The following is a 21,969-nucleotide window of genomic DNA, read 5'->3' as shown; positions in this document are numbered from 1 at the left end:
TCCCACTCCCATTGAAGTCAGTGGCAGTTTTGTCCTCTGCTTTCATGGGGAAAGGATCAGGCCTCTCAGTCTCAGCTAGTAACTCGTTTTTGAGGCTCTGATCCAAAGCTCAGTGAAAAGACTCCCACTGACTCCAGCAAGCTTGGGCTCAGGCCATTGAGGACTAACAGCTGTAATAAGGGGCTTTACGGTAACTTCCATAATTTATATTAAGGTAAAACATGGACGTTACCGATGCCGTTTAATGCTGTGAACTCCCTAAATTCAGACATTCTAACAAACTAGCTGACTGCTGTAATCAGATTTTGAAAATAATTGACTCTAAAATATCTTTGAAAAAACACGATTCAGGGTTTGTGCCACGAGCTCTGTTTCCTCAGCAATCTGGAGGTTGGGCTGTGCAGCGCCAGTTCCCCTAGGTCAGAAAATGAGAAGGTGAGATGGGCTAAAATAAAGTGCGCTAATAAAGCTGATGGTCTGGAAGAAGACAGCCACTGGCTTGTAGTTCTTCCTACTGCCCATGTCAGGAGTATGGAGAGAGTCTTAGCATGCCAACAAAAAGGGCTGTGGCAACTTTCTGACTACAAAAATTCCAAAGCCAGGGATACTCAGAATGAGGCTTGTCAACTTCAAGAGGCTCTTTAATGTTGGGCACATGACATTAAAAGGGTGTGTGCTTTTAATTATCAACTGATCAGGATGCTTCTACTGTGTTATGAACTGATTGTTGATCAAATAATAATAATACTTGGTCAGCCATTTTGCTGTGAGAATAAACCAAAAACTCCTCCCATTATGCTGTTTAAATCTGCATATATAATATTTTAATAGATGAAACTATGAATTCACACTTCTGTGGATCTTTTGGATAATGTTGATCGATAATTTGGCCCCTGAACCACTGAGGTCTGAGTATCATTGTGACACATCTTCTAACCAGGGACACCATGCTCCTCTTTTTCTTTATGACTAGGACGGAAGTGGAGTCCCAAAACTTACCTCTGCTGTAGCAGGATGTCGGGGTTCACAGCAGGTGCAAGGCTGAAAACCAGTGAAATCATTACTTTGTGCCCTGCTGCGTTGTCCATTTATAGACCTTATTGGCATGCTGCATAAAGCAGTAACTCAGCACTGAAATGCCGAGAGCCAGAGCTTCACCCATATTGGCTGCTCTGGACCACACTGGCAGCTCTTCAAGCTGCTGTACGTGGGAAGCTGAAGGCTCCCCAGAGTTCTGGCACTACTGAAGACTGGGCCCATATATTAACAGTCCTACTGCACTTTAATGATACATTGTTGTGTTGGCTTTTTACCTTCTTCAGAAATAAAGAAAAAAGTGGTAGCCAGCCAGCTAGTTTGGATCATGTCCTGGAGAAGAGATTCCATCTCAAGGCTCACCAGTCAGAAAGCTACTTGCCAGCAGGTATGTCTGTGGGCAGATTTCTAATAGCTCTTACAGAGGCATGTCAGCCAGCATCAGTCTTCCCTCCTGTCTTTGGGTTATATTTTAATATGCTGGAGGGTTTCAGAGATCAGTGCCCATAGTAACTTCACTGTCTCAGCTGTTAGAGTACTGAGAACAGCTAGCAAGTGATGACTGTTCAGTGGTCCATGAATGGAGTAGATGGACTCATTGCATTTACTGTTATAATTACTAGACCCAGTAAGGCATAGATCAGCTTGATATGGCATCCCAGTGAACTCTATTCCACATTACAAAATAATGTTTGTGATTGTCACTAATAGGTCCCCTTCCTGGCAGTGCCAGCCTCTCAACCCTAGAGGTTTTACAAGACCCTCGACAGTTTCACACATACTACCCCACCCAGAGCTTCCTGAGCAACTGTGGTAAACATGATGCAATTCTAATAAGTTTCTCTGCTATTACTCAGGTAATGCAGCTAATGCAGAATGAGTACCCTGCTACTTTCCACCACTTGTTGCTGCTGGTGGTTAGGGAAGAGGAAGTGGGGCAGCTGTGCGCTCCGTTCCTTTTATTTCCCTTTGCTCTTCCTCTCTCTGCTTGTGCCACAATCCTGCTGTGGCCCCAGCCACATGTAAGTCTGCTGGGAGGCAGCAATGTGAAATTTACAAGAATGTGGTCAGTTTCATTTGGATTACCGCATGGGTTAGAAGACTTACTAGTACTTGCCCAATTAACAAAGAAATTTTACTTACCTTACCTGACCTCCTATCCTGCTCACTCTCCAAGCTACACCTAGAGGGAAAAATTGTAAGGGCACCTCCCACTTTCAGCCAAAAAAGGAAGCCAGCACTGAGGTTGTGATCTATCCTGTGGCTAAATTCTGGCCTTTGATTTCCAAGGATGTCATTCTTGAATCAGTCTAAAGCACTAAATCTGTTTAAAAAAAATAAAATGTGTGTTGTGGATTTTAAATCGAGTTCTGAAGGCAGGGCAGTCACACACATTTCTGTGGTGTGGACTACACATTATCAGAGGAATTTTCTCAGAAGCAACTCTCCCACCCCCATGCTCCCTGATATAATTTAACAAACTGCCTTCTCTCTCATCTATGACTGGATGAACTGCCTTCCTACTATTCATGATTGCAATAAAGTGTATGTAAAACTAGAGCAGTTACCCTGAAAAGTAAAATTAGGAAATATTTCACGTGATGTGTGTGTTTTCTATTATGATGGTGACCAGAAGGTGCAACCAGGAGCATGGCCCCTTTGTGTTCAACACCATACAGACAGAAAATGGGAAACAGTTCCTGCTCTAGAGACCTTATAGTTGGGCATCTTTCGTGCAATGTAGCAACTAGTAAAAACCTGCATGGTGTGATCAATCAACTCTCTGCACACACCCAGCAATAGCACCATGGGCCTCAGTTTGGGAAATTCTGTCTTAAGAATCTCGCCACCTGCCTTCTTTTGATGTCAGTGGGATGTTTGTTTGTGTGATAACTGCAGGATGGGGCCTAGGTGTGTAAATATTACAGAGTACACACATTTTTCCCATGTTCAAGTTAACTATCTTTTCGGGAGACACTATTAGGAACCCTGAAGTTCATTCTTTTCATACCTCACCACATGCCCAGACTCCACTTTACGGAAGTTTTTCTTTAATTTCAAAAGTTGTCATTCTTACAAATGACTCATAGGCCCCATGTGATGCAGCTGTAAGATCCCAGTTTTATCTGGCAGATCAAGTTACAAACTCTCTCCTATTCCAATCAGGACTTTCCAGCTCTGACTGTACAGCCCATGTGTGCTGCAGGGTTGGGGGTTATTGTCAGAGTTACCACAGGAGGACATTATAGCCCAGTTGCTCTCTGTACTTGGGATTTTGGGGGGACTCTGGAAATAAATGGAATTTGCTTCGTAGCTCATCCCTGAAAACATACATTTTAAACAGCATTTGACAAAATGAAGGATTTACACAATCTGAAACCCTTTCCCCAGTACATAACAGCAACAAAAACGTGTATTTCAAGATGCTACATGGTTTTTGCCTCAGGTGGTCTTACTGCGTCATAACAATTATTCTGTTCTTTACTTACAGGTTTGAGGCATCCATCTCAGTTACCTGAAGTAGATTCAAGTCCATGTTCAAATTCCCCCACGTTCAGAACTGGCAGTGAACCCACTCTAAGCCCCACAGTAGTTTGGAGGGTGACCTCCACAATGCCAGAAGATGCTCCCAGAGGGTCAGACAGTCAGCTCTGTCTCAAGCCTCCACCTAAACCCAACAAAATGCCCTTGCTGAGACAACCTCAGTCTCCTTTGGCTTGGCACAGTTCAGAAGCGCACTACTGTGAATTAAATCCTGCCACGTCCATAGACTGTGGAGAAATCCAGCAACCTCTGGCTCAGAAGAGCAGCTATGTGGAAAATCTGATAGCTAAAGAGAATGGATTGCTCTCCTTCTGGAACTCTGAAACCACTCATCTGATCCAAGAGGATGATGCCTTACAGAGCTCAATGGATCCATTAGCAACCCAGACTGAGATGGCTAAAGAGGGCAGTGGGTTTGTAACACCCATTCTTGAGACAGAGTCTAGTTTTAAACCAAATGATTTTGAATCTATACTTCTTCCTCCTGAGAACAAGCCACTTGAAACATCGATGTTAAAAAGAGTTAAGGAGCTATTCACCAACAGTAATCCAAAGATTATTGCCCAGCATATACTTCGAATGGACTGCAAGGTAATTTTTACAATTATTTGGCTTTTAGTAATTGTAAAGGGAAGTACTTTTTCTGCAGGTCATTGAATACCCTGGCAGACTATGGTGTTTTAGACAAAGAGCTTTGAACAAATTAAAGGAGAGATCTCAGGCTCTCTCTCTCTCTGTGTGTGTGTGTGTGTGTGTGTCTTTCAGGGACTTATTCGGGGTTAGGTTGGAAAAATGTTTTTAGCCTTGGAAGAATGGTTGCAAATTTGTATTTGGACCAAAAATCCTTCGTAGCTGTTTTCTAACTTTTTACCTTTAGATTTCCCTCCATTCCACAGAAATTTGATGTTTTCTTTGTGTGTTGTACACGTATTTATTGCAAAAAATCTGAATCGTGACACTGAAATTAGGGAAAATGGTATTTATTCTGAAGGAATGAATCCATAGTTTATCAGAGAGAGAGAGAGAGTGCCACACATTCCTCATGTCACTGGAATGCACTCAGATACCCAAGTGATGGGCATTAGATAAGAGCCTGAATAGAATACAGTTCCTGTCTGAACACTGGTCTGTAACCCTTGTTCGGGTCTTTGTGCCTTGACGGGATGAGAGGTAGTTGAAGGTGGCTGTAGAGCCTTTTGGTGTGCTTCTGCTCTCGTATGCCTTTGCACCCTCTAGCTGCACTACTGAGTAAGCATCAGAAGCATGCAGATATTTTTACAAGGAGGCAGGGTTGGTTATACAGGTAAATCGTTGAGCAGCGCTTTTGGAATCAGCAACATGGAAACAGAAAAGAGAAATTCAAGTACAAACAGCCCTTTTAATAGGATAACAGTAAATAAAGGGAACATGAAATCCATTTGAATTTGAAGTCATTGAAGTGGATGGTTGTGAGTGCTGTGTCCATTACAAACACAATATCTGAGAGAGAGTGTGGCACGTCTGTCGCTCCTTCTGTATGAACCTGGTTCCTGCGCCCCAGAGGTATTTAGACACCCAATTTCCATTAAAATTGGTAGCATGGTGGCTAGTGAAATCCAGGGGAGTAGGGTACGTCATAATTGCAATGTGGATGATTGAAATGACAAGCTGTGTGCGCCATTTCAAATAGCATTTCCTTCTTACTGCCATCAGCTCTGCTACATTCCCTTAAACTTTCCGTACAATCTATTCCATAGTCCTGGGGATTGAATGGGTTATTTGTTGCTTCTAAATAGCAGTAGCACCCAAGCCTACTGCAGAAACAACAGCAAGACCTTTCCGGCCCTGCTGCTGCCTAGCAGGCATGCGTCACTGTGAAAGCGTAATCAAGGTTTCCTAGTTTAAAATGGGCACGAGAGGCCAAAGGGATGGTGCATTGTAGAGGCATATTTGCACACTCACGTGAGGCTAGATAGGTGAAATCAGACAGTTAATTCAGTCAGTCATTTGGGAACTGTATCAGTGAGAAGTGGTAGTTCGCAACTGAGTTAAAGAAATGTACACCCCCTGCCCAATATCTAGAAAGAGGAAAACAAACTCATCTCTCCAAGGCTTGCTGTAACTCTCGCCTCATGAAGATTCAGAATCTGTCTCATCTGCTATTTTCTGATTCTGAGGTTTAAAAGAGAGGCAGGGGCCTTTTCTCCCTCCTCTCCCACCCCACCTACCTCCCTGGCCTCACTGTGCTTTCTAATAACTTACATGGAGACCTGCATAGTTTCTCCCAGACTCCGGAGTGTGGTTGGTGACTGGACCACATTACTACTGCCAGACATAAAAATGAGCAAATGGTGCAGCCATAGTTTCAGGCGTACTGAGTAATGACACATGAGGCTTCCTCATATGGGTATTGTGCTGCAAGGTAGGAAGAACCAGGCTGTGCCAGTTTCTAGGATACAATGCTAGTGGTAGTACTCCCCCAGCGCCAGTAGGCTAAGTAGTGGCTCCTCAGCCCCAAAAGAGCATGGGTAGCCAGGCTAGCACACCCACCCTAGCCACCTGCTGGCATACACCAGTAGATGCAGAAGTATCATGCACTGTTGTTTCCGCCCCCTGCCCCACACACACAGTCTGAGCCAGTGGCATTGGCTGCTTCTGAATATGCTCCCCTAGGCCCTCCTGAGCCATTCTGACCCCCCAGCTGTTCCTCATCCACATGGCTCAGGGAACCTCCCCTCAACAGCTCTACTTTTGCACCCCCTTTACAGAAGAAATGACAGAATTTGGCTACCTTACAATCATAGAAATATACGACTAAAAGGGACCTCAAGAAACCACCAAACGGGACCTTCTATACCTAGAATATCCCTGACAGTGCTCGTCCACCTTGGTCTTAAAAATCTCCTGTGATAGAGATTCTACAGCCTCCCCTGGAACCTTATTCCAGAGCTTAATGACTGTAATTGTTAGACAATTTCTCATAATACTTCATCTCAATTTCAGTTACTGTAGTTTAAACCCATTGCTGCTTGCCCTACTTTCAGTGGACATGGAGAACAACTGTTCACAGTCCTCTTTTTATAGCAGCCTTTACTTTATTTGAAGACTCTCCAGCCCCGCCTCCCTCAATTTTTCACCCTTGTTGGTCTTATTTTCTAAATCTCTTTGGAAAACCCATAGTTCTACTAACAGCACTTCTGTAGCCCTTATTTTTTTTTCAAAGCCCTATGCAATCTAATCTGGTACTTTCTCTCCTGCTTGGAGAAGGTCCAGAGAAGAGGAACAAGAATGATTAAAAGGCTAGAGAATGTGAGCTATGAGGGAAGATTGAAAGAACTGGGCTTGTTTAGTTCAGAAAAGAGAAGACTGAGAGAGGAATGATAGTGGTTTTCAAGTATTTAAAAGAGGGTTACCTAAAAGGAAGAGGGAGAAACATTGTTCTCCTTGACCTCTGAGGATAAGACAAGGAGCAGTGGGCTTTAACTGTAGCAAGAGAGGTTTAGGTTGGACATTAGGAGAACCTTCTGAACTGTCGGGTGGTTAAACACTGGAAGAAATTTCCTAGGGAACTTGGGGAATCTCCATCACTGGAGGTATTTAAGAGCAGGTTAGACAGACATCTATTGGGGATGGTGTAAATAGTGCTTGGTCCTGCCACAAGGGCAGGGGACTGGACTCAGTGCCCTCTTGAGGTCCCTTCCAGTTCTAGAGTTCTATGATTCTACTGCAGATTAAGATTTTTAAAATAGAATTTTAAAACCATCACCACAAGAAGAATGGCTTTCAATCAAAGTGCAAAAGTGTGTGGTGAATGAATTCCCTTGGGTAAACCTTCATGTAGTCAGAAATCATACCTGCTGTAATTCGCCTAGGAAACTTAAGAACTCTGCTTCCATGGTGGAGCATTAAAATACTCTAATAACAAATGTGGCTGGAGATGCTTCTGTCTGATGGCTAAATTGTGCTTCACTTGTGACTCTTTCAGAGTGCCTAAGATTTCAATCTGTCTTTTCCTCCCTACTCCTGTGACCCTCCAACTAATTTAGATACACCTGAAGTCACGAGAAGTCATTCTCCCACTCTGCTCTGTGCTGGTTAGACCTCAGCTGGAGTATTGTGTCCAGTTCTGGGCACCGCAGTTCAAGAAAGATGTGGAGGAATTAGAGAGGGTCCAGAAAAGAGCAATAAGAATGATTAAAGGTCTAGAGAATATGACCTATGAAGAAAGGCAGAAAGAACTGGGCTTGTTTAGTTTGGAAAAGAGAAGATTGAGGGGAGACATGATAGTGGTTTTCAGGTATCTAAAAGGGTGTCATAAGGAGGAGGGAGAAAACTTGTTCCTCTTGCCCTCTGAGGATAGAACAAGAGGCAATGTGCTTAAACTGCAGCAAGGGAGGTTTAGGTTGGACATTAGGAAAGAGTTCCTAACTATCAGGGTGGTCAAACAGTGGAATAAATTGCCAAGGGAGGTTGTGGAAACTCCATCGCTGGAGATATTTAAGAACAGGTTAGATAGATGTCTGTCGGGGATGGTTTAGACAGTACTTGGTCCTGCCATTGGGGTAGGGGGCTGGACTTGATGGCCTCTTGAGGTCCCTTCCAGTCCTAGTGTTCTATGATTCTATGAAATGACAACCCTGTTCTCTGCCATCCATTTGGAAATGGTTATTCAATCCAGCAGCACAGGGAACCCATTACAGTAAATGCTCGAGTTTCACAGGGGTTGCATTCCTGCTATCCACTAACTCCGATCAACTAGAATGCTACTTGTGGTAGGAAGTCCTGTGGCACCTTATAGACTGGCAGATATTTTGGAGCATAAGCTTTCGTGGGCAAAGGCCCACTGATCTGACAAAGCGGGTCTTTGCCCGTGAAAGCTCATGCTCCAAAATCTGTTAGTCTATAAGGTGCCACAGAACTTCGTGTTGTTTTTGAAGACGCAGCCTGACTCGGCTACCTCTGATATTTATGGCAGGAGGAGATGAGCACCAAGCCCAATCCATTCACCCAAGCATGTTAACCCTGGCCATCCCAGAAGGCCCTGGGCCACTACTCCTGTTTCTCTGGGAAGGGATGGGTATATTCCAGTGGGGCAAAGCCTCTTGTACGCAGTGTCATGGTGTGCCAGAGGGTCCAGAGTGCCTTAATCCAGTCCCACAAGCAGCGGCTGGCACTTAGATGGAGTGGTGATGGGAGGGTAGATTAGATTAGAAAATTGTCAGCATCTAAACATTGAAGAAAATGCCCATAAGTAGTCCATTAGCTAATATCAGCATTAGTAAGATTCATACAGATAAATAATTCCTACAGCTGTAGCAAATAATCTTCATGTGTTCACTAGCAAGAGTAAATGCAGAAGGGAAGGAGAGTCAAGGGCTTGTTGTGTGACTGACTCTGACGCGGAGCTCACGTAGTCCTTGCCATCTAGAAACTGGTTTTTGTACATTACTTCAGCCGCACACCAGCCCTGTGGAGTGGAGCAGCGGCACTGGTACAGCGGCATCCATTTTACAGCTGAGGAAAGTGAGGCAGAGCGGTTACGTAGTTGGGACACTGCATTAGTGTTAGAGCAAACATCAAACTGTGAGCCCGCTCCATGCGCTTGGTAGAGTGCTTGGCAGATCTGCTGGGGGTTTGACAGAAGCCTTATGGCTCTCTTGGTTGAAACAAACTCGCCTCATAATGCTGTTTTGTTTTCTGTCATTGAGCTAGTCTTCAAAATAACCAAATTAGCCCTTGTTTCTTTGCCATCATTACTTGTTTTCATAGCTGTGATTCATTAAAGGCACAGATTTCTAGGTGCTGCAAAAAACCTTGTGTGAGAGACATATGCAGCATGGGGGTATTTTCCAGGGGCTTTATATTAGCGTTGTAGCTGTACAGTGAGTCAGTTGTTGTTCAAACTCCTCCTTCCTTAAGTAAGTCAACTTCCTGGCTCAATACCTGTGTGAACCTTTGCCCTTGACAGGTTGCTAGGATACTGGAGGTCTCTGAAGAGATGAGGAGGCAGATGGGAGTGAGCTCAGGTCTGGAACTCATTACGTTGCCCTATGGACACCAGCTGCGCTTGGACATAATTGAGAGGTATACCAGCGTGCTGCAGTGTGCTTCACTCCTGTGAGCCTTGGCTGGAGAATCCAGGTGGTGTTTGCACTAGTGTGTCTTAAACACCCTCCTGCCCCAGGAAACACTTTTCTCTATTCATGTGTACAGTCCACTGACAGGTAATTTACTGGGCCCCTAAGCGTTGTGCTTAGGAGGACTCCTGAAGATCATCAGGCAACTCCCTGGAGGGGCTTGGAGAAGAAAGCAGGTCTGAAGGGTCTGATTGTGGTAGGGCACCACAGGGCTGCCCTCTGCTCCAGCCCTGTCCTGTTCCTTGCTGCTTCTCCCCCAGAGCTCTCTGGCTTTCCCTTTTGCTTTTGCCAGCCCATACTGCCCCCGCCCAAGCCCATACTGCCCCCATACTTTTTGCCAGCCCATACTGCCCCCGCCCAAGCCCCAGGGAGTAACTGCAGGCTTCCCAAACGTGCCTCCCTTCTCCCAGGTTGTGGCTGCTGCCCGCTTCCCCTTGCTGCTCTTTGCTCCTGGGCTTTGGGCAGGCCTCCACTCTTCCTGTCCAGCTGAGCTTCTTCTCATCAAGCCCCGCTCCAGCCACGCGTAATGCAGGGGGCATGAAGGGTCACTTACCCGCCCCCCCCCAAACACCATAGCTGGGTCTACACATGCACGCTACTTCGAAGTAGCGGCACTAACTTCAAAATAGTGCCCGTCACGGCTACACGTGTTGGGCGCTATTTCGATGTTAAGATCGATGTTAGGCGGCGAGACGTCGAAGCCGCTAACCCCATGAGGGGATGGGAATAGCGCCCTACTTCAACTTTCAACGTCGAAGTAGGGAATGGGTAGACGATCCGCGTCCTGCAACATCGAAATAGCGGGGTCCTCCATGGCGGCCATCAGCTGGGGGGTTGAGAGACACTCTCTCTCCAGCCCCTGTGGGGCTCTATGGTCACCGTGTGCAGCAGCTCGTAGCCCAGGGCTTCTGGCTGCTGCTGCTGCAGCTGGGGATCCATGCTGCACGCACAGGGTCTGCGACTAGTTGTCGGCTCTGTGTATCTTGTGCTGTTTAGTGCAAGTGTGTCTGGGAGGGGCCCTTTAAGGGAGCGACTTGCTGTTGAGTCCGCCCTGTGACCCTGTCTGCAGCTGTGTCTGGCACCCTTATTTCGATGTGTGCTACTTTGGCATGTAGACGTTCCATCGCAGCGCCTATTTCGATGTGGTGCTGCGCAACGTCGACGTTCAACGTCGACGTTGCCAGCCCCGGAGGACGTGTAGACGCTATTCATCGAAATAGCCTATTTCGATGTCGCTACATCGAAATAAGCTATTTTGATGTAGCGTGCACGTGTAGACGTAGCCCATGTGAGCCAAGGCAGCTCAGGGGACTAGTGAGGGCCTGGTGCTGATAGTAGGTGTCAGGCCCAACTCTGCACTCACGGGCAGGGGGAAGGGGAGCAATCCGGCTCCAACCCGCTCTGCTCACCTGACTCCCAGCCACCCCTGGGGGAGGGGCTTGCTCAAAGAGGTGGGGAACCTCCCCCCCCCACACACACACACACACACACACACACTGGTGGCAGTGGGAAGGGAAATGACCCAGCACTCGTCTACTCTGCTCCCTTGCTCCCAGCAACCTCTTGGGGGTGGGGCTTGCAGAAAGGGGCAGGACCTTTCCCCATGCTCACCCTCAGCAGGAAGCGGAATGGTATGGTTGGAACCGGCACAGTGGAGCACACTGGGGCTGGGCTGCTCCACTTCCTGCGGCCTCTGGTGAGAACTGACCCTCTACTGCTGCCATCAAGCCCCCTGCTAATTGCCCAGGCTGCATTGTTCAGGGCAGGGGGCTTGGGAGAATGGGTGGAACAGGGATGGGGTGGGAAGAGGTGGGGCTCAGGACAAGGTCACCTGACACGAGACGGCCCTCTATCGGGCTAGGGATGGTGCAGGAAGGAGGCAGTCATGTGGCTGGTGCCCCTCCCTCCAGCTGTTGCTTGTACCTCCAGTTGCTGCCTATGTGGCTAAACGATGTACTTTGCCACCTTACCTACTTCAGACCCTGTGTGGAGTGGAGACCCCCATCACTGATGTAGTAACATAAAGGCAGGCTGTTATCCTGCAGCCACAAATATTTGGTAGGTGTACATCCTATAAGCATGTCACTGAGCCCTGTATAACAGCAGCATTGTCACCAATAGCCATTTCATCCTACCTAGGGTCAGTGAGGCCTTTCAAGCATTGCATGTATTATCTGAGCATATCACTTCACTAGTTTACTCTTGATCCCTCCGATTTGCTTCTCTTTAGACACAACACCATGGCAATCGGAATAGCTGTGGATATTTTGGGCTGCACAGGAAACTTAGAAGAGAGGGCTGCAACATTAAACAGGCTTATCCAGGTAGCAGTAGAACTGAAGGACTCTCTGGGGGATTTATATGCATTTTCTGCTATCATGAAAGCACTTGAAATGCCACAGGTAAAACTTCCTGATATTCAAAGAGTTTAATTTTTGTTAATTTATTTGAATACTTTTAAATGTTTAGATACTATAGGGATGGGCACTGTAGAAAGCGCATCCCCACATAACCAGGTAGTCATAAGAGCTAAGGTATTTTTAGCCATAAACTACTTTTCATCATAGAACAAGCTCATGCCCCAGAATGCTGGAACTAGCAGAAAGCTGTTGCTTTATACAAGGGGCTATTTATTTGAAAGCAATGCCAGTATGTCTTGCTGTTGTTATAAAAACAAATTTGTTGTAAAACAACTATTTTGGGGGGAGTTACAGAAATTTGCCTTTTTCAAATATATCTTTATTATGCTCTTTGGTGAAAGAATTTTTAATGATCCTGAAGGGTATAGATGACCTTTTGAGATTAACATTTTGATAATGAGAGACTGTTGAGCAATGAATAATAAAAAAGGGTGAACTCTAAACAACAAAGGAATGGATGTTATCTGAGTTTAGCTAGTAATATTTACCTAAACAAAATTCTCCAGCCATGCCAGTTGGGAGCCTTTCTGTAGCTAATATTAGAATAACATGCTGTTATTGCATGAGCTAAATGTTGGTTGAAAGTTTAGTACTACACAAGAAGGGTTACACAGTAGTTGAACGGAGAGATTGGCAGATGTAACACACACACAGCTTTAATTTTCGAGTGAGAGGTATTTGTTAGTTTTATCTGGGCTCTGATACTCATCCTAGATGACCACAGAGGCCCACTTCTTGGGAACAGAACATTGAATTGTGCGGCTTTTTGCGCCCAGGGAACATGTAAACATTTTGCCTAAGTACTAGGATGTTGTATTTAGTGGTATTAAGTTATATCCAAGTACTATTATTTATTAATGGCTGGATCCAATGAAGGATGCAAACTGTTGCACAGAATTAAACGAGAGGTGGTGTCCTATTATGATTCAGACCGATGTGGATTAACCTTCTCTTGTCTGCCAGAAGCAGCATAGTTCCTTTGCATACGAACTGATGCAATACTAAAAGAGGACTCTCTCCTTTGCATCTGAACAGATTGCAAGGTTAGACCAAACCTGGACTGCTTTACGGCACCATTACACCCAGATGGCCATTTTGTACGAGAAGCAGCTGAAGCCCTTCAGTAAAGCTCTGCAGGAAGGAAAAGGTGAGCATGTGGGATTACAAACAGACGTGTGATACTGGCCTCCCTTACCTTTACTGCAAAGGACAGATTTTCAGTCTGAATAGCCTTTGAATTGCTTCCCCCCTCCCATAGTATAATCATGGGCATAGACAGAAATGGAGCAGGAGGAATTATTTCAAGTGCTTTGAATTGGCGGAGGGCTAGACCCCTAAGGGGCCCAGCAGTTTACTATCTTGCTACTTCATGGCATTCACAGCTGTGAGTTTAGGCAGCCAGGTTTGATGTACAATGTATGAGAACTGGCGCCTAAAAATGGGATGCCCAAGAGTCAGTACATGGAGAGCCACCTATGCTAACTCTCTCGTGCGATATGGTCTGCTGGGGATTCACAGGAATTTGCATTTGGTCTCCCACAGCCTGGGTGCACACCCAAGCCACACACACTAGAATCTCTTGCATTTCTGGTCCAGTAACTATTTACTTGTGCAAAGAATCGATCCTGCGCTCTAGAGAGAACCTGGCCTCCAAATCACCATAGCTCTGTGGCCAGGGCACTCGTCTGAGCAGTGCAAGAGCTGAAGCCAGGTCTCTTGTAGTTTGGGTGAATACTGTAAGCACCAGGCCAAGTTATAACAGAGACACTACCCGGCATCTGGACTGCCTGTGAGCATGTGCACACCACTTAAGTGCACATTAGATCGATACAGGGATTTGTCTTCGATACCTAATACCACAGCAGAGAACATAGATGGGATGCAAGCTATTGCCCTGCAGTTTTACTGTAGATTCTACATTAATCAGGCTAGTATATGGAAGCTGGGGCAGGGGAATGAGGAGTGCGAAATGCTAATTTAAAGGCTTAATGGAGCACATTTTGGAAGAGAAAACACTCAAAACAAATCCTATTGTATCTGGCTGAGGGAGGAATGCTGTACTATAATTAGCTTGTAAATTAACACTGCTGAGCGGCTGTGTCCTTTGCATCTCTTCCAGAGACTGTCTGTACTCCCCAAACTGTGCCCCTGCTGATGCCCTCAGTTACCTTGATGGAGCGACAGGTTGTCACCTTTGATGGGCTGGACCTCTGGGAATACGCTGACCAAAGCTGTGAAATAATGCTCAAGCACTTAGCCACAGCCCGTTTTATAGCACAGAATGCAGACATGTACAGAATGACGGCAGAAAGGCTGCTGGAAGGTAGGGAGACTGGCAGGAGACCATCTTGCTGTACGTGTGACAGGACAAGATTTCTCATAGTGAATAGAACGTGTAAGGTCTAAGAGGCCAGCTGCCTGTTAGAACCTGTAATAGCAGCTTAGAAAATCTTCCACAGGCTTTTTCTACAGCAACTGGCAAATATGAGAACTTGAAATGTAAATTGACCAGAAATTTGCCTTTGTCTGTTCATCTGGGTTAGTCTGAGAGCATGATGTTAGAGCTACCAGCAGCATGCCTCACTATGTGTACTATATAAGGAGCATTTCCCTGTTAAACCTACATGGCTTCTTAGTGTCTTTTGTTGGCAAATCAGCCTCTATATCATCTATTACAGCCTCTGTGAGGAAAATCCTCTGACTTCCATCTGCCTCTCCCTTTGCTGAAGTTTTGTCACTAGCTCATACCCGACTGATCATCTGTACAAAAACTCTGTTGTACAGAATTGTGAATACCTTTGAGGAGGGCTCCACTTAATTCCGCAAGGAATTGCTGCAAGAAATCCATTCTTTGTCTCTCTCACAAGGCTGCAATTCCTCCTAAATCAGTCTCTGCCAGGCCCCATTAGCAGAATACACTCTGAAGTGAATAAGTGGGCTGGCTGTCAACAGCCATCTTGTACACTGTTATTTATCCAGCTGGTAGCCCAGTGATGCAATGGCAGGACACACATTTTTGCGAAGCATGTTTGTTTAAGTCAGAGTCATTATGACCTTTTTCGTAAATAGACACATTCATCTGCTAAGACAGTAAGAGAGCTTTCCAAAAATGTTGATAAGGAGCTGAGGAAAATCTGCAGCCCTTCAGATTTGTCAAGGTGGCTTAACACATGAATAGGAGACAGGCAAGGGAAGCCCAGGTGGTTCAGTATGTGGTATTCTACCTTCTAACTCAGGGCAGGTCTATGTGATGTGGAAAAATTATCTAAATCACTGAGTTAAATAGTGTAATCCAAGTCAGTGTCTTTCAGATCTACTTATTGTGGGGGTCTGCATCACACGGGGCAATAGGAGAAACTCTCCCATTTATTCATTTTGTTCTGGAGGTGTGTCAGAGTCAATGTCCAAGCAATCAGCAGTCAGTTTAGCAGGTCTTCACTAGACCCATTAAATCAACCGTGGGTGGAGTGCTTGCCACAGCACTTGATTCCAGCTGTTTAGTGGAAACAAGCTCTCAGCCTGGTTTTATGGAGGTGTAAAACTGAGCACCTAGTCACTTGAACCGGTTGAACTCTTCAAAACAAGTATCAATAATAACCCACCCACTGTGACTAAATTCCAGCTCAAGTGATCTACACGGGCAAAACGTCTCCCACTTGTGCATTTGTGATGACTATGACCAAAATTAACCACAAGCATTGTTGGCTAGTGCAGGGAAATTAAAAATATTGGCATTGTAGTTATTGCAGACACATATGTACTCAGAGCTCTACAGCTTTCAGGAGCTGCCATTTTCTGTTTTCCTCATTAGGTTTTCAGCCAGATGATGAGATGAGTGAGATCTTCAAGACAGAATTTCAAATGAGATTATTGTGGGGCACCAAAGGAGCACAAGTTAATCAGAGAGAGAGATATGAGAAGTTCAACCAGATTTTAACTGCACTCTCCAGAAAATTAGAACCTCCTCCAGTGAAACAGGTAGAACAATGAAATATCAAATGAGCCCCTAAATTAATTACTTTGTGTACCCTTTAATGTAATTAAAATAAATTGCTAATTTGATGCTGTGAAAGCCTGCAGCTTTCATAGGATCTTTAAGACTTGTAAATTGCACAATGCACATTTATGAATTGTTTAAAAACTACTGATTTCTAAATGAATTTAGTTTCTTAAACTGTCAAATTTAAGATAGTCCTAATGTATTCTTGCAATTTGCAAAAGTGTGTCTACTACTATTTTAATGGTATCAGTAATGAAACTGTGTACTGTAAATAGAAAATGGTAGGTTAAATACATATTTTAGAAAATATCAGTTGTATGATATTTGTTAAATGACTATGAACCTGTACATAGTTGTGAAATAAAGTATTGTTGAAATATTATGCAGTTGGTCATTGAACACTATAGCTGTAGGAAATAATGTACTCTGCTAAGGAAATATCTTTTAATGCTGTCTTTTAGTGAAACTGGGTGGGTAGAAAATTGATATTTTTACCAAATCAATTATTTAAACTGTACTCTACTGTTTCAGAGCCATCAGCTGATACCATTTTTCTCCCAGGAAATTCATTAGCAGTTACTATTCAAAGCATGTATTAGAGCCTGTGCAATAGACCAGAAATTATGCTATGTCAAGTAAAGGCTAGAAATGAGGGGGTAACCCCAAAACAAGGGCGCACGAAAACAACAAATAGCGAAGCAGTCAGCTAAATATCTCAACTTCACCATCAGCTGGAGCATTGCACCTGTTTCTCACACCTTCTCCAGCAAACCGGAGAAAACAGGTTAGTAAGTAGTAGTTAGAATTTGGTATCAATCTTTGCTTTGTAGAATTATGGGGAAATATAATTCAGTAGCAGAGCATGCTGTTTAAAAGATATTCAAGTCTTTGAGGGAACTGCTTATGGGGAAACTTGATAGCTTACTACACATGAGCTGTTCAACTGTGGATGGTATTTTATGAAATAGAGGCAGCTGTGGCTACAAGTTAAATAGTAGCAGCTACTTTCACTAAGTTGCTAATGAGCTTATCAATTTAAAAAAAAAGCCAATGCCTTAGCAAGGGCAGACATCTCCCTTCTAAGAGTAATATACCCTCTATCATCATCGACAGTGGTATCAACCAGGCTCAGATGAAATCAGCTGCTGCAAGAGAAATCTTTTAGTGCATTAGGATTATTTCAGGAAACCAAAAAAGTGACAGTCTGGCATTTCATAACAACCCACACAAGAGATAAAGAAAACCACCACAACCACACTGACAAAGTCATGATGCTGATTAAAATCTCACACTGAAGAGGCAATGTCTCTGCTCATTGAAGGGTGGAGGCATTGTTTGGTTATTTTTCAGTTACATAAATCCCTGCAACCAAGTTAGCTGGGAGAGCAGGGGGTGGGGGTAATCCTTATTAGACTACACAGGGACCAAGGAGTAAAAGAAACTTCCACATAACCACCTCAGTTGTTATTAATCACCACAGTGCTGGTGTAGGACCACACAAGTATAACCAAAGCCATTTTTAGACTTGCTGAGGGTCACAAAGAGTCCCTGCTCTCTCCTCCACAGTGACACTACCTAACTCCTTTTTTCTAGGAAGTAAAGAGAGTTAACATGTTTGGCATTTTAGAGGCCTAGGTTTTTTTTTTGTTTTTTTTCTTACACTCATTCAGCCATTAGTGCCCTTCCTCATTTAAACACTTAAAACTCTCAGCACAAAAGGGGGGGTGGGGCGGAGAACTAGCTCTGTGCCTAAACTTTAAAAGTAATTAAGATACCCTTGAGAGGCACCTGACACAAATCTATTTTAGTAAAGAAATCCAGTTCCATCCCACCCTGCACAGATTTTAATCTGGCCCAACCCCCAATCAAAAACCCTATACTTCAAATCAGTTGGGAAAGCCTGGCATGACCACGCTTAAAAGGAGATAGAAGGGCTGCTATTGTTAATTTTGTACCATAAACTCAAATATACATAAGAGGATGTTCATTCTGCTGTGTATCTGTCCAATACAAATTGTTAAAACTATAACCACAAGAGTTGTGGCATCGTCTCTGCACAGTATAAAGTTAGAGGATATATATGTATTTCAGCAGCTCATCTAGTGCCACGATCTGCCACTTGTTCCTCACTCCACAAGTAAGTCCAACAAAAAGCCACTGCAACTGCTTGCAACCTACCACTCTAATGGTGACAGACTGTGGCCCTCTAATGTATCGATATAAAATGTGATAGTTTTGTAACAGAAGACAAAAAGGAAGCGGTCTTGGCCATGAAAAGTTTTATTCCATTAAAATATTCTCAACAGAGAACACTATTTTTAAACAAAGCATTTAACATTTAAGAAATCAACTTGTGCACAAAAAGATTAAAAATTACTGGGAAAATGTAAGATTAAGACATTATTCTGAACATGAACTGAGTTAGAGCTAGCTGTGCAAGTACAAATTTTTCCCCCTATATTTTAATAACCCTCATACAAGTTGCACTATCCCTCATGAAAGCAAATTCTGCTTTTAGAAAAACAAACAGTAGCACAAAAAGAACAGTTAGTCCTTTACCAGGAATTGTGACCTGTTAGGCTGTTAGCCAGGTAAACCACAGGCTGCTTAGCTGAAAAAACAGCTCACATTCCCACCTCTTCTCTATCTTTAAAAATAAAAAAAAAAAAAAGTTAAAAAAACTACATATTGTAGTTTGTCAGTATTGAGTAATGTCACCTTATATAAATAACCCTGTATAGAATACCCAAAAATCTAAATTTGAGTTTAATAGCTCCCAAATGTAATATGCTAGGTCAGCTGTGTAATAGTGGTATACATAACAAAGGAATACACTTCCACACAAAAAATCACTGGGCTTTAGTATCACTGGTAGTACAACTTCTAACAACACTGAATTTTTCATTTTTTAAAAAAAAGAATCCAGCACTGCTGTGTCCAAGTATTGCTTCAAATCCCATCCAAGAGAGATTCTCATCTCAGTCCCCCAACAGCAAGTGGCTGGGCTTATGAAGCTTTAAATGATACAACTCTCCCTCCCCCCACCTCTGCTATTCTAGTGTTCCCCAATGAATCAGGTAAGATTTAACAGAATCACGAATGGGAGAAAAGACACCATAAGCATTAGGGGCACTGCAGACAGCTATATTTACACGTAGAAACATATCCAAATGTCAATTGTTTACAAGTAAAAGTGCACATAGATCATTACAAAGTATCACTCGAATTTCAACTGGTCCATACAATGAAGCATCACCTAGAAACAGACTACCACTGGAACCTCAGAACTCAAAATTAAAAAACAGTTTCCATAAAAAAATTCATTACAGTAAAATGACAGCTGTCTCATTTCAATGCACAAAATTTATGATGCACCATGTATCATGTTAAGGTAGAGCTCTAGAAAACACCTACCGTGGCTACACCTCAGCAGCTGCTGCACTTGGGAAAGAGGTACAGGTGGTCACACTGAGCTGAGAGAAAAGCCCTTTGTGGGATACTGCAGTGGTAGGGTTGGCAATCAACAGATTTAGGCACTCTCTAGTTTTAAGGCAGCATTTGAATGGCAAGCAGTTGACTTTTGAAAACAGTCGTTTGTCTTGTAATGGTGAACCTCTTTGCTGTTACACTAGGTTTTCAGTGCTCACAATAGGTTACTGAAGTGCTGAAGATGGACCACAGTTCTTGGAGATCCTGGGCTGCATCAGGGGCTAGAGCTGTGATATAGTCTTTTCCCCAAATCAATATAAATACATAAAAGTTTACATCAGTTATAATGCCAAGAAAAACTGGAATGTAATGACACTTGCATTGGAATAGTTATAGCAGCATACATGGACACTGGGATGAAAACTTTAGTGCTGGAAATATTTAAACAAAGTGGTTTTGCTAAAAATGCAAAATAAAGTGAGAAGCAATGGACATAATAAAGTGTTATGGAGACATGCCCGACAATTTAGACATGCAGGAGGAGGTTAGGCGAGCGTGGAGGTGGCACTGGCAGACATGGACAAATGCAATGGTTCTGATGGCCAATTAAAATGGAGTAGGAAAAGAAGAGAGCCGGGACAGCCAAAACGTGATAGAAACTGAAAGATGGTCTGTACATCCCTCAAAACTTGGGACAATGAGATTGAAGGGTTTAAAATCTGGTTGCCTTTCTATTCTGCCATAATGGAGTTCCCTTTTGCTTCAGAAGTTTTAAGACTTCGCAATGGTCTTAATTATGTATGGAAATGCCAAGAATGTTAGTGAATAATGTAGGTCTGCATGCAGTCATGCAACTTGCTTTTCCCTCTTTTTGCTGGCTTCCCAGCCTAATGCCCTCCCCCCAAAGCAGCTGCATGTAACCTCCTTCAACATCTCGCCCATTTTCTCAGAAACCCGCTTCAGGAACCTGCAGTCCAAGAGGAAAAAGAAAAGAACAGAGTTACTGAAAGCCTCTGGAAAACAGAGAAGCCTGCTCAATTCTAATCAGCCATCCAAAATGGCTATAGAATAGCCCTTCTATTTAATCCACATACAATTAACCATATCTGAGGGCAAGAAAAGCTCTTTCAAGTTCATTCTCAACACACATTCTACTACAGCTGTTTGTCCAGCAATCAAGCAGTGCAATGTACTTTCCTATCCTTTATTATTCAAAATTAGGTGAGGAAAATGCTTGTAGAGATTATGTTTGAATTTTAAGCTGCAAGTAATGAAATGTAAAGCCTCTAGCGCTATGGCACAAGATCCTTTACACTGGGAATGTAAAACATTTACTAGAATTCAGAAAGACTTTTCAAGAGGGGAAAGAAAGCTTTTAAAACATATATTAGCATCAGGACCATTTCCAAGCCAAAGCAGTATCAAATATAACATACTAGTTCATAGCTGTTGGAAGGAGAATAAAAAGGATAGGTCATCATACTGTGTACTTTCTATCTTTGATTAGCTGAGTACCATCCTGAGTGGACTCTGCTTTTTTACCTCAGAATAGGAAAATATGAAAGGAAAGGTGCCAATATATTTACAAAAGCAAGGAAAATGATGAACACTTTCAGTAACTGGCCTCAGTCAGTTGGGCGGTTTATTATTTGTTTTAGAATTTTAAAGATAGGGTGAAGTTGTTGATATAGGAACAATAGGTCCTAAAGGGGTTTTCAGAAATTGCAAAATAGAAGAGAGGCTCTTTTCAAGTATGTTGTCCAGACAGAAATTTTAAAAGTTACTTTCTGAAGCAAGTGAATATTAAAAAAAAAATTTTTAAAAAGCAGTATTAGACCAGAATGACCTGATTCAATGGAACAGATCCAGAGATTTGTAAAATGAAACCACTGAAGGACCTCAGACAGATAAATGCAGAAATAAGGCAAATGTTGCAGAACAATTTAATTAAGACATTTTCTTACTTTTAGTACTAAAATCTCTGGAAATAGTCTCTAGCTGAGCTCACAGGGTGAACAGACCACACAAATGCCTTCAGATAGCCTCATACTTCCTATGACATTGTGAGTCAGGATTTTCCCTATGGAATGAAGAGCAGTAAGCTGCCAGCCTTGTAGTTAGATATAGGTTACTGCACCTTTACTGTTCTTCTCTAGAGTTACGTCTATATATGATGTTGGCACATAGCCTTCCTCTCCATTCTGTCTTCGAGCTCTTGTCCATCCATCTCCTTTGTCTTCCTCGATGACATACAAAATTTCCCCTTCTTTCATTGCCAGAGTGCCTTCATTGTGACCTGGGAAAACGGACAAACATCTCACAGCTCAGGGACGATTTATAAATACACTTTATATACACATAATCCATGGAAGGGAACATACAGATAAACACAAGCTTGCAGACAACAATTTAGTTTTGCCACCAA

General features: G+C 43.4%; 2 protein-coding genes across 8 annotated transcripts in view; one reads left to right on the top strand and one right to left on the bottom strand.

Annotated features, from left to right (window-relative positions):
* BCAR3 (BCAR3 adaptor protein, NSP family member) overlaps positions 1–16,485 on the top strand; it is an 88,736-nt gene extending 72,251 nt beyond the window's left edge. For 4 of the 6 annotated variants that reach the window (XM_075002964.1, XM_075002968.1, XM_075002963.1 and 1 more), the window contains 7 exons: positions 1,323–1,423; positions 3,527–4,170; positions 9,527–9,642; positions 11,926–12,097; positions 13,151–13,262; positions 14,235–14,438; positions 15,927–16,485. In XM_075002964.1, coding sequence (XP_074859065.1) covers positions 1,323–1,423; positions 3,527–4,170; positions 9,527–9,642; positions 11,926–12,097; positions 13,151–13,262; positions 14,235–14,438; positions 15,927–16,105 — 1,528 coding nt within the window. In that variant the 3' untranslated portion in view covers positions 16,106–16,485. The remainder of the gene's footprint in view (positions 1–1,322; positions 1,424–3,526; positions 4,171–9,526; positions 9,643–11,925; positions 12,098–13,150; positions 13,263–14,234; positions 14,439–15,926) is intronic. The other 2 variants (XM_075002965.1, XM_075002966.1) reach the window with 2 other exon arrangements.
* A 1,894-nt stretch (positions 16,486–18,379) lies between these two features.
* The window catches only part of FNBP1L (formin binding protein 1 like), a 99,394-nt gene continuing 95,804 nt past the window's right edge, over positions 18,380–21,969 (bottom strand). Inside the window, exons 14-15 of one of the 2 annotated variants that reach the window (XM_075002438.1) lie at positions 21,682–21,840; positions 18,380–20,511 (exon numbers count right to left, since the gene is read on the bottom strand). In XM_075002438.1, the coding sequence (XP_074858539.1) occupies positions 20,504–20,511; positions 21,682–21,840 (167 nt within the window). In that variant the 3' untranslated portion in view covers positions 18,380–20,503. Of the gene's footprint in view, positions 21,841–21,969 lie in introns of both variants that reach the window. The other variant, XM_075002437.1, reaches the window with a different exon arrangement.

Source organism: Carettochelys insculpta, chromosome 9 (assembly GCF_033958435.1).
Source record: "Carettochelys insculpta isolate YL-2023 chromosome 9, ASM3395843v1, whole genome shotgun sequence".
NCBI classification, from domain to species: domain Eukaryota; kingdom Metazoa; phylum Chordata; order Testudines; family Carettochelyidae; genus Carettochelys; species Carettochelys insculpta.
The sequence above is the reverse complement of the archived record's forward strand: the minus strand, read 5'-3'. Positions and strand labels throughout refer to the sequence as shown.